Source organism: Giraffa tippelskirchi, chromosome 4, assembly GCF_054371585.1.
Source record: "Giraffa tippelskirchi isolate mGirTip1 chromosome 4, T2T-mGirTip1v1.2.pri, whole genome shotgun sequence".
Lineage (NCBI taxonomy): Eukaryota > Metazoa > Chordata > Mammalia > Artiodactyla > Giraffidae > Giraffa > Giraffa tippelskirchi.
This window is the reverse complement of record NC_137278.1, coordinates 2311789-2324164: the sequence shown is the minus strand read 5'-3', so window position 1 is coordinate 2324164 and position 12376 is coordinate 2311789. Positions and strand designations below refer to the sequence as shown.

The window sequence follows — 12376 nt, the reverse complement described above, 5'->3', positions numbered from 1 at the left end:
TGGATCCTTCTGCTCCTGCTGGAGCTTGCTGGGTGGGTGAGCAAGAAGAGGACCAAACTGCTGATAAAAATGGCAGGACCTGGACATTCGCTTCCTGGCCGCGCCCTGGGCCACCATGTCCCCGCTCCACTCTGCAGAAAGGGAACCTCAGAGTCCGAGTAACGCGGAGTCTGATCCATGCCAGGTCTGACCTGCAGGAAGCGCCCCTCTCCGCCTGCCCCGTCTATCACCATGCTCCAGATAAGCACAGGCTGGCTGCACCCGGGGCTCCCGGAGGCCTCGAGGCTCTCTGGGGTCCACCTGCCTGCTGTCCTGCTGAGCAATCTGCCAAGGGTCTCTCCTGAGCTGGGGAGCAGAGAGAGCTCTGCCAGCCTGGGGTCAGGGAAACACTTTCTGGAACGTCATACACCCCAAAGCATCAGGTCCTCTCCGCACCCGCCCAAACGGGAGGGTGGGAAGGGGAAGCCCAGGGCCCCGCTGGTTCTGGAAACAGGAAGAACGCCCGCAAATCAGCCAGACTCCACAAGGCAGTTTTCTGGAGAGGGCTGATCACCCCCTACCACGGGGGTTTCTGCCGCAGCCAAGTCCTGAGTGACCCGCCCCACACTCACGAGCAGAAGACGGGCCCCGGGGTGTCACGGCTGCACGGCGGGCCGGCAGCAGGCAGTTCCGGGGGAGAGCTTAGGGCCTTTACCTCCCCCCTCTTCTTTCTACCATGAGCTGCACAGCAGCTAATGTGGGGGACCCTCAGAGAGCAAAGGTCATCAAGTCTTTCTGTCTTATCCCGAGCATAGTAAGTGTTTAATAAATTCTTGGGAGTGAGGGAGGGGATATATGTATACCTATGGCTGATTCGTGTTGAGGTTTAACAGAAAACAACAAAATTCTGTAAAGTAATTATCTTTCGATTAAAAAATAAATTAAAAAAAATTCTTGGGGGCTTATTGAATGTTTAATAGAGGAACCAAGGAATCAATACCTTTTCCCTTCCCAACCTGTAGTAGGAAATGGAAACCCACTCTGGTATTCTTGCCTGGAAAACTCATGGACAGAAGAGCCTGGTGGGCTACAGTCCACAGGGTTGCAGAGAGTTGGACACAACTGAGCATGCATGCACACTCCCTTCTCAAGGGATCACTCCCAACAACGCGGGGGGACTTGGGGAGCTGAGAGGCAGCTGCTTAGAAAAAGCATGATACCCACAACCCAGACAGGACCTGAACGCGTTACAAACCTCCTGAATAATGGCAAAAAGAAAAAATCTGGAAAATTCTAAACCAGCCTGAGACTGACGAGCCGGCCATACCATAAGGATCCTTTCCACTCCTGAATCCTAGGACGTAAGCGGAGGATGAGCAGGCAAACTGAGAAAGGAACAGCGCCCCTCAAATTCCTGCCGCCCGGAGTGGGAGAGCACAACTGACCCCAAGCCCCTTCCCCTCGTCCGGGGATCGACTTCAGCGTCACTCTCAACACGGGCTCCAGGCAGGTCCGGCCGGCAGGGACCGGGCCAGCAGCGAGGGCCAGGGAGGGCAGAGTCGCCGTCATACCTTAGCGGTCTGATACCACCAAGCACCACAGACCCACCTGGACCCAGCGGGTGACCCCCCGGGGCAGAGCGCCTGGAGGGCAAAAGGCGGATCGGCCGCCGGGCCCTTGGTGAGCAGCCGCTATCTCTGTGCGCAGAGCCACCTGCTAGGTGTCCCAGGATGTCCCCCACAGGCTGGCCCGGGAAGTCACCCCTGAGTGAGCAGCCTGGCTGTGCCTCTTCCCGCAGGCTGGAGGCCTGGCTCTGCCACCTGTCCACGGCTGCCCTGCCCGGCTGCCCAGGGCAGCTCCAGTCCCCGTGTCTGTGACCCGGAGCCAGGCAGGCAGCAGTGTGGAGCCAGGGCCTGGCCTGTGTGTGTTTCCCGGGGGTCCCGCCCCCAGACCTCAGCGGGGACGAGCCCAGCAGAGCGGGCTCTGGTCAGTGGCCCCCACGTGGAGAGACGCTCGTCTCGGCGCCCCAGCCCTGGCTGGCCCCACGTCCACCTCATCTCAGGGTGCCGACCACAGCTTCACTTCGCTCAGAAAGCTAAGCAGGCAGGGAGGAGGGCAGGACACGGTGCTCAGCCAGATGGACATGAGGGCAGCAGGGGGCCAGGCTGGGCTCCGGAAGGCGGCGTGGATCAATGACGCGGGAGGACTGAGACAGAGGAGGCCGCCACCCGCCTGTGCCTCTCTAGTTTCGCGTCCACTGACCCTGGGGGGCGGGCGGGCTCAGGCGACAGCATGGCCGTTTCATGAGCACCTACTGCGGCCAGGCAGCACGGTGCGGGCTCCCTCCCACCTGGTCCTCGGCCGGCCGAGGCAGGTCAGGGTCGCTGTGCCATCTGCCAACGTCAGCGACCAGTAAGTGGAACCAGACTTTGAACCAGACCCATCCGACTCGACATGAAAAGCAGGGGCAGATTCAGGGCAGCTCTGCCCTCCCTGGAGCCTCAGGGGGCTCCGTGCAGGAGGCGAGGCTGAACCAAGGCCCCTCGGCTCCCCCAGTCTATCCCCAGCTTCACTCCCTGACTCAGAGCCCAAACCCACTGCCCACTGACAGCTTCCCAGAGCGGCCAGCCCCCTTTGCAGGCAGCAAGCACATCCCCCAAGGGCTCAAACCCCCCGCAGGAACCGCTGACAACCACGAGGGGCACCCCCTTTCCAAGTGCTTGTCCATGGTTGGCAGATCACATGACGAGAATTTACCCAAATTTATGCCACCTTTACATCACTGCACATAGGCCGGGCACTCTGCATTCACAGCTGGCCAAGGAATGGGTTTGGCCAGAGTTTATCCTGTTTCTCTATGCAATTATTTTAAACACCAGTTGTGTGTGTGAGTGTTTGTAAAAAGTGTCTCTGTGTGTCTGTGTGCGCATGTGTGTGTGTTCTGAAGGCCTCCCCCAAAGTCCAGAGCCACTGGCTTCTCCCCTGCCCAGGGCACTGCTGGTCACAAGAAGTAAAAACAGGAAAGAGGTTCTAATCCACTTAAAAGCAAGTCTGCGGAAACTGAGAAGCTCACGGACGGGAAGGACGCCGGCACAGGCTCCCGCCCCAGCAGAGGAGGAGCCTCTGCAGCCTGGAAGCCTGAGTCCTAGGCTAACGCCTCGCAGCCAGAGGGACGTGGGAGAGTCACTCAAGAGAGGAGGAGAGACCTCTAAGCGCTGGTGCGGACGCAGAGCTGGTCCCCGAATCGCACGTCTACAGACTTTCAGAAGCAGAGAAGAGGGCCGTCAAGCCCAGGTGGTTTATGGGAAAGTCCTGTTATCAGCGCTAATTTGACACTTTACAGCACCTCAAATGAGGGCTCCTCTTGGAACTGACTTCTCAGCGTTTGCAAACAAAATTCCCCTGGTGCTTCATAAATCATGTGTTCACAGAACACTTCCTCAAACACCAGGTCCCTGATAATGGTCCTCAGATAAAGCAGGCAATAAATATCCTCTGAGAACTTCCCGTAAGCAGGTGAAAGCTCATCCCTGGGTAGTCCGGGAAGTGCCCATTTCACAAAGCCAGCACTGACAGCGGAGGGAAGGGCCCCCCCAAGAGCAGGCGGGGACTCGGGGACAGCTGCATCACGGTGAAGCACGGAGCCAGGTCTGACTCGCGCCCCCGGCCCCCGATCCATCTACGAGGTATCACATCCTGACTCCATCTTTTAAAAGGAGGGACCTGGGAACTGTTGGCTTCCAGGTGGAGCGTGATGCCCTGCAAGGACACTATGGACCCAGGCTCAGCAGGAAGCCACAGCGCGCTGCACTCCCGCCAGGCTTTGGCACCTGCCAGCACTCTGCATGACAGTTGCCAGGGACACTTGCTGAGGAAGCAGAGAGGCTTCCCGAGTTCTTTGCCACGGACCTAGGGCATCACCTCCAAGGACGAGGAGTTCAGATAATCACCTGTCCCCGCCCGACGCTGCTCGGAGCCAGACAGCCCCACTTGTCTCAGGTATAACGTGACAGCTCCCTTCTCAGCACACCGCAGTAAGCGCGGTATCTGCCCATCTGGGCCCGCCCCACGAGCTGGTGCCTGCTCGCCCAGAAAGGGTGGGAGATTCAGGGCAGGAAGCAAACGCTCTGGGTCACTCAACTAGAAAAGCAGGGCAGGGCTGGACGTCGGGTCTGGACTCTTCCAGGCCAGCTTTCCCTCCATCCTCCTGGGTTCACGATGCCCTGACTTCACTCTGAACAGCTTGAGAAGGCGGGTGGGGCCGTCCCGTGGCCCCAGCCCCCGAAGCGCCTCCTCCGGTTGTAAGACAGACTTGCCTGCACCTGCCCACGGGGCTCTGCCCAGAGGGGCCAGGCCCGCCCCGGAAAGAGGCCACTCACCTTCCCGAAGTCTCGGACATCGAAGAGGTCGAAGGGGTCAAACAGCTCGCTGTTCCTGAGTCCAAACTTGTCGTGGCAGACTTTCAGGAAGGTGCGGATGTTCTTCAAACACAGGAACTAGAGGAGAGAAAGGAGAGTCACCCAAGCTGCACGGTCTGCAGGGCAGTAATGCCAACAGCAGCAAACCCTGCCTCCCAGCGCCACCCGGCTCAGCGCAGACGCCGTGGCCATACCCTTGTCTGGGGAGCCACATGTCCCAACTCAAGACAATCACAGTTGGAACAAAACAGACTGGTGTTCAATCAGCAGGCACAGAGCACACACACACACACACACGTGCACACACACACGTGCACACACACACGTGCACACTGCCTTCCCCGGCACAGACACATCCCCGTTACTTTACACGTGACAAAGCCCCACGGAAGCCACGCAGGGCCCTGGAGCAGCACGTGCCACACGCGGAAGGGTGGGGGAGCACGAAGGGCAGCATCAAATCCCAGATCAGCATCCAGGAGCCTCTTGCACCCAGGAACCCGGCATCTGAGTGCCCAGCCCACTGTGGGCAATACAGCCAGAGCAGGAGGTGTGGGGTGGGCGGCTGCACAGGGTCACTGGCTTCCAGTCCCCATGGAGAAGGAGCTGGGAAAGATGGGGGTAGCAGACGAGGCGGCCTGGAGCGCAGACCTCGGAGTCACAGGGCCCCGGGTTCGAATCCTGTCCAGTGCCTGCAGCTGGACCAGGGCTCCTGAGGCCTGGTTCCCTAGCGAGACGTGCCTGGCGGAGTTAATGACCTGCCCCAATGGCACAGAGCGGGCGTTAGGTACGTAGGAGCCATCAGCCCCCCACCAGTCCACCGCGGCGTGGTACCCACAAGGTCAGGACCACGGTGCACACAGCTGACCACCAAGCCAGGGTTCCAGACCCATCAACCCCACCGTAGCCCCTCTAAGGGACAGAGCTCAGTTCGTAAAGAATCTGCCTGCAGTGCAGGAGACCCCGGCTCGATTCTTGGGTCGGGAAGATCCACTGGAGTGGGATAGGTCACCCACTCCAGTATTCTTGGGCTTCCCTTTTGGCTCAGCTGGTAAAGAATCCGCCTGCAGTGTGAGAGACCTAGGTTTGACCCCTGGGTTGGGAAGATCCCCTGGAGAAGGGAAAGGCTACCCACTCCAGTATCCTGGCCTGGAGAATCCCATGGACTATATATAGTCCATGGGGTTGCAAAGAGTCGGACACAACTGAGCGACTTTCACTTTCACTTTCAAGGGCCCAACAGCTCAACTTCAAGAGACCTGCAGAGATGCTGTGGAGAAGGAAACATCAACCCACTCCAGTGTTCTTGCCTGGAGAATCCCAGGGACAGCAGAGCCTGGTGGGCTGCCGTCTATGGGGTCGCACAGAGTTGGACACGACTAAAGCGACTTAGCAGCAGCAACAGCAGCAGCGATGCTGGGACTGCTCACCGGAAACTTTCACAGATGGACAGATGTAGATGAAGGCCGGGCCAGAGTCAGGAGCTGCGGCAGGCACGGCACCAACCGCTCTGCGTGCAGAACCCCCAGGGGACACGTGGGGCCCAGCAGACAGGAGTCTTCCCGCCCCCCCGCCCCCAGCGGGCATCAGCCCTGGCCCAGAGCAGCCTCCCCGTGAGGCCGCTCCTCCCTCCTGGGGGTCTGCTCACCGGTCAGACGACATCGCTCATGTGCTCACGGTATGTTCACTGTTCCCTGTCTGCGTGGGGGGGACTGGGTGTGGGTCTGCGTGTGTGCACGTATCTATGCGTTTATCTGTGCATATCAGGGTCTATCTGTGTGTGTTTGCGCATATCTGCTTACCTCTGTGTATCAGTGTGTGTCTGTGCGTTTCTGTGTGTCTATCTCTGTGTTTATCTGTGTGTTTATGTGTATTTCAGTGTGTATCTGTGTATATCTGTGTGTATGTGTGTGTATATGTGTGCGTATCTGTGTGTATCAGTGTGTATCTGTGCATTTCTGTGTGTCTATCTCTGTGTGTATCTGTGTGTTTATGTGTATTTCAGTGTGTATCTGTGTATATCTGTGTATTTTTGTGTGTATGTGTGTATATATGTGTGCGTATATGTGTGCATCAATGTGTATCTGTGCATTTCTGTGTGTCTATCTCTGTGTTTACCTGTGTGTTTATGTGTATTTCAGTGTGGATCTGTGGGTGTGTTTATCTGTGTGCACCAACGTGTATCTCTGTACCTCTGTGTGTATCTGCGTGTGAACACTTTTTCTGAACACATGAGAATAAACTGCAGATGCGGCCCCCCCCCCAAACACCTGAGTGTGTAGTTCCTGAGAACAAGGACACCCCCCCACCCGCAGTCACAGCACCAATGTCAGAATCAGGAAATTAACGCAGGTCCCGCATCACCTCATGTCTGGCAGCACTCGGCATGTCTTTACTAGATAAAGGACAACCAAGACGGCCTGATCGAAAACAGTCCTGGCCCAGGGTTCAATCCTGGATCACAGGCGACTTTAGTCAAGTCCCTTTTGTCTCCATGAACCTGGAAGAGCATTCTCCAACAGAACTTTCTGGAAGGATGGAAATGCCCTGTGAGCCCCGTCCAGTGGGGCAGCATCAGGCACGCCTGCCTGCTGAGCTCTGCAGACGCGGCCAGTCCGACCAAACAAGCGCACTTGTAATTTCACTTTATTCTAATGAATTTAAATTTAGTTGCAAAACGGGCTACAGCCACTGGTTTGAACACGTGGCCCTGGAACAGCCCCGTCTTTGTCTTCCCTCACCTGACATTTCTGAGGAGCACAGACGCAGAAAGACAGGTGTTGCAGGATGTGACTGACGTGCGTGCGGGGCCCAGGACGTGAGTCCAGACACAGCAGGAGGCTGGGGGCCGGGGCTGGGGGAGGGGACTGAGTGTTCAGTGGGGACAGAGCTCCAGTCTGGGGAGAGCAAGTCCCGGAAATACTGGCGGTGACGGTCACACAGCACCGTGGACGCACTCGATGCCACTGAACTGTACACTTCACAATGGTTAAAATGGCAATTGTAAGCTTTGTGTATTTCACTGTGATTGAAAAAAAAAAAATGTAATTCACAAAACAGAGTCACAGAGACACAGACACACGGAGGAAGCTGTGTGATGGCAGAGGAGAGACTAAGCAGAGGCTCTAGGAGCCGAGGAAGCCACCGGAGCTGGGGGAGGGCCTGGGACGGAGTCCCGCACCCTGACCTGGAGAGAGCCCGTCCCATCCGGGACCTCAGACACCCAGAACCGTGCCTTCAGCCGCTTCACCCCCACCCTGCCCCCGAGAGCAGCCTGCAGACCCGGGGGCGCAGCCTGCAGACCCGGGGCGCGTCTGCGCCCGAGCCGCCCGCCCCCCGGGCGCCCCCAGACCCCCACCCTACCCCCGAGAGCAGCCTGCAGACCCGGGGCGCGTCTGCGCCCGAGCCGCCCGCCCCCCGGGCGCCCCCAGCCCCCCACCCTACCCCCGAGAGCAGCCTGCAGACCCGGGGCGCGTCTGCACCCGAGCCGCCCGCCCCCGGGCGCCCCCAGCCCCCCACCCTACCCCCAAGAGCAGCCTGCAGACCCGGGGGCGCAGCCTGCAGACCCGGGGCGCGTCTGCGCCCAAGCCGCCTGCCCCCGGGCGCCCCCAGCCACCCACCCTACCCCCGAGAGCAGCCTGCAGACCCGGGGGCGCGTCTGCGCCCGAGCCGCCCGCCCCCCGGGCGCCCCCAGCCCCCCACCCTACCCCCGAGAGCAGCCTGCAGACCCGGGGCGCGTCTGCGCCCGAGCCGCCCGCCCCCCGGGCGCCCCCAGCCCCCCACCCCCCCATCCCCACAGCATCAGACCCTGTCCTCCCCCTGCCCTGCAGGACGTCTGCAGCGTCCAGCCTAGCTCCAGGCTTTTCTGCACACCACTCGTCTCTAATTTCCACTAAGCCCTTATTTTAATTCCTCCTCAGCCTCCCATTTTTAGAGTTAATTACACAGCTCCCAACCACAATCGCAGCAGGCAAGGCCAGGCTTCCTTTCGGGGCTCGGAAGGGGGCAGGCGCGTCGTGGGCACAGTGTCTGCCTGGCCTGGCCCCCTCCCCTGCCGCGGGCACGCGGGCCCCTGGCCTTCCAGAACCGCTCCCAGTGGCTCCCGGTCCAGCCCAGGCTGGCCTGGGACTCGGCCGTCAGGGACAGAGGGGTGCGGAGAAGGCACCCGGGCCGGCATCCACCCGGGGGCGCCCGCATACCTGGCGGCACACTGCAGCCCTGCCCTCCCCTCCAGCAATCAGCCCCACTTCACAGGTGAGGAAACTGAGGCCCAGACGGTGGAGGACTTCGGCTCTGGGTCAGAAGGCGGCCGGGCCGAGAGCTGAGCCCACATCCGCTTCAAGAGCGGTGAAGACCCTTCGAGACGACGAGGGTGACCACCAGCCATCCAGAGTCCCGGGTCTGTCCCGGGAGCTCACCAGCAGCCTCCCCTGGACCCCTGTAAGGGGCCCGGTTTGAATAAGCGATCACTGTCTCCCTCACGGTACAATTAGGGAAACTAAGGCCCGGGGCCACCCCTCCCCCCCCACCCCTGGGCCCCAGAGGGCACATGGCCGAAGCCTGGCCACTCAGGGCCTCTGGTCTGTCCCCTCGGCAGGAACGGCTTCCAGCGCTGGGAGAGAGACGGCCGAGGGTGAGGGTGGGAGGACAGGGCCAAAGCGGCTGCCGGCACGTCCTGGCCACAGGCAGCCGGGAGCCGCCTGTCCTCGTCCTGTGGCCAGAGGCCTGACGGCCGGCCAGGCCCCCGGGGCTTCAGGGACAAGCGGCATTCTGTCCTCAGCCCGCAGGCACTCAACCAAGGGCGGCCACACAAGGGTCTGTCCCCGGAAAACTGGCCCCGTGACAAGCGGCCCAGGAGGCAGGCAGCACCGCCGTATCTGTCTGGGGCGCCCCGGGGGGTGCGGGCACCCCCAGCTCCAGGGAGGGCCCCCAGCCGCCCCTCGCTGAGCCGGGTCACCTCACCGAGAGACCAGCCGCCTGTGTCCTGGACGCCTCACCCTCTAATCCCGGGCCCTTGTTGGCCTCCTTGGAGCTAATCGGGCTGAAATCAGATTAGCGTGAGCACAGCGGCTCCACGGCCAGCCGCCCACCGCCCCAGGCGCAGCCAGCCGGGGCGGCCCAGGCCTGCTGCTCACTGTCATCTGTCACTCAGCCGTCCTGAGGCCCCAGCGCGGAGACGAGAGGGCCAGGAGCTGTGTCTGAGCCTGCAGGCCCCCGCGCACCCCCAGGAGCAGAGTGGGGGGCTTCCTGGCCCAGCTCGAGTGGTTCCACTGGGGCCCACACCCCGACCAGGGACAGCCCCACCCGAGAAGGAGACGGAGGCCCTGCCACGCAGGCGGGCAGCCGTCAGGCCGCTGGGACCACTCTGGTCACCCACGCCCTCCCCTGGGGGGCTTGCTGTCCCCCAGGCAGGCCCGGGATGGGAACCCCAGAGCGCACGTCCACCCCGCAGCTCACGCACACACGTACAGCGCTCACACCTCAGCACCGAGGGGCGGGTGCAACGGGGGACCCGAGGCGCAGGGCGGCGGGGGGCGCAGGAACCGCCCACAGGTCTCGGGAGCGGGGTGACCACGGCCCCGCTCCGAGGACAAAGCCCGTGACCGCGCGACACGAGCCCTCGCTCCCCAGACAGACGAAGTGAGGCTCAGACCATGGGTGGGCCCCAGCTCCTGCCAGACGGGGTGCAGAAGGCAGGATGACTGCAGGCCCCTGCCCAAGGCCGAGCCCAGGGCCGAGGCCCGGGGTGGGGGCTGCGTGTCTGCAACCTGGCTGGCTGCCCTGCCCCCGGGAGCCGTGCTGGGCCGTGAGGGAGGCGCCTGGCCCTGAGTGCTGGGCTCTGCGGGATGCGACTCACCGCTCCGTGCAGACCTGGCTCCCAGCTCCAACCCCCTGCCCCCCACTACGTGCGCTTGTTAAATCGACTGCCACAGTCTAGGGTCCGGGGGCCCCGGGCGCCTCACACTGGCTCCTGAGAATCTCCAAAGGTCCCACGTAGCAAGGGTTTCCATGGTGCCAGCTCCGGGCTCAGGGCTAGGCTGCTCACAGCCTCGCAGAGTCATTAGAGCAAGTCCTCATTTGCCGACTAAGCGATGGAGGTCCCGAGAGGCTACCTAGTTTGTGCAAGGTCAGTCGCGAGGATATGACAAAACTGGGAACAGATTGGGGTCAGTTTAACCTCCAAGGCCAGACTGCTGGACTGGGAAGCAACCTTCATGTTTATAGGTTTCTGAGCAGGGAGATAATAAGGTTTTTCTAATGTATTATTTACTTATTTTTAATAAATTTATTTATTTTAGTTGGGGGCTAATTACTTTACAATATTGTAGTGGTTTTTGCCATACTAATTTATTAATTTTAATTGGAATATAATTACTTTACAACATTCTGATGGTGTTTGCCATACATCACCATGAATCAGCCATAGGTATACATGTGTCCCCTCATTCTGAAAATAATACTTGCAGGAAAATTAAGTCTGATGGGGGTGATGGGGAGACCCAGAGGGTAGGAGCCCAGCCTTTGGGCTTGACAGGCAGGATCCACACACAGAAACTGTGGCTCGGGAGGGACAGTTGACACTGGAGGCTCCAAGTCTCTGAGCCCGGAGCTCGCTGGGCCCCCACGCCCCCTCCAGGGCCAGTGATCTGCACACAGGGAAACCATCCCTCCTGGCCGGTCACACAGAGCTGCTGAGTGGCCACACCCGGGCCAGGCCTTCACCGGCACCTCCGCCCGGTCTAGTGAGTAGCCTCGCTCCTCCGAGCCGACGCCCGGAGGAAGCAGACGGCAGGCCAAGGCCTCCGGGCAATGGTGTGACTGAGGCTCTGTGCTCTCGGCCAAACCACGGGGACAACAGGGAGGTGAAGGCCACCCTCCCCTCACTGCCCGCTGGACGCCAGAGCTCCTGAGACGGCCCCGGCGCACCAGCTCCGCAGCTCTCGCGGGAACAGGAGCTCTGCGTGCTGGGCTGCACCTTTCTGCGTGGCGGGGCTTCCACATCTGAAGCTCACACTCCGCAACACAGGCTCCAAAAAGCGCCCGCACGCGGCCCCGAGTTTCGTGACCTACTCAACAAGTGGCCCTGGAGCTGCGCTTCACGGTGGCCGAAATGGGGCCAGGCCGCCAAGCCTGCTGACCAGATGCCCTGATGGGCCGCTGACGATGAGGTCTTTGATCAATAAAATATGGGAAAATGAATTAATTTCCTGTTTTATTTATGCCATGCTCATTCCAAAAACCATTTTAAATGACTTCATTACTATTTAATAGGTGCAGCTTGCTGGAATGACTTTCAAATTTGGGGCTCTTGGGGTAAATCACCAGGGGGCCTGCAGGTGACAAGCAGGCCAGATGCTCCTGGGGGCAGGGGCTGAGACCCTCCCCTCACCCTCGATCCCAAACCCCCTGGGCAAGGACCCCAGGCTGGGGTTCAAGGTCTAGTGAATGAATGGATGGATGGACGGATGGATGGATGGCTGGCTGCAGGGCACTGACTGACGGCTCGGAAAAGGCCCAGCTTTCCCCCAGGCAGCTAGGACTCCATGATGGCTTTAGAGGGTCTCAAAAAGCGAAAAGTGAAAGTGTTACTCAGTCGTGTCCAACTCTTTCCAACCCCATGGACTGTAGCCCGCCAGGCTGTTCTGTCCATGGGATTCTCAGGCAAGAATGCTGGAGTGGGTGCCATGCCCTCCTCCATGGGATCTTCCCGACCCAAGGATCAAACCCAAGTCTCCTGCATTGCAGGCAGATTCTTTATGGTCTGAGCCACTAGAGAAGCCCAGGGCCCCCACAGATGGCTCCTGCTGCGTGGGTGGCAACCCTGCCTTCCAGAAGCATCTCTTCCGAAACACACAGGCAGGTGGAATGTGGGGTTGGCCATCACCACTGATCCCTGCAGCCACCAGTACTCTCGTAGGGTCTCTGGGCTCCAGCTGAGTCGAGTCCACGGCTTGCTACGCCCAACAATACCTCGAGCA

At 60.4% G+C, this 12376-nt stretch overlaps 1 protein-coding gene across 4 annotated transcripts in view; it reads right to left on the bottom strand.

Annotated features, from left to right (window-relative positions):
• Positions 1 to 12376, bottom strand: part of VAV2 (vav guanine nucleotide exchange factor 2) — a 179384-nt gene that overhangs the window by 134757 nt on the left and 32251 nt on the right. For all 4 annotated transcript variants that reach the window (XM_081595899.1, XM_081595898.1, XM_081595900.1 and 1 more), the window contains exon 2: positions 4359 to 4475. In XM_081595899.1, the coding sequence (XP_081452025.1) occupies positions 4359 to 4475 (117 nt within the window). The remainder of the gene's footprint in view (positions 1 to 4358; positions 4476 to 12376) is intronic.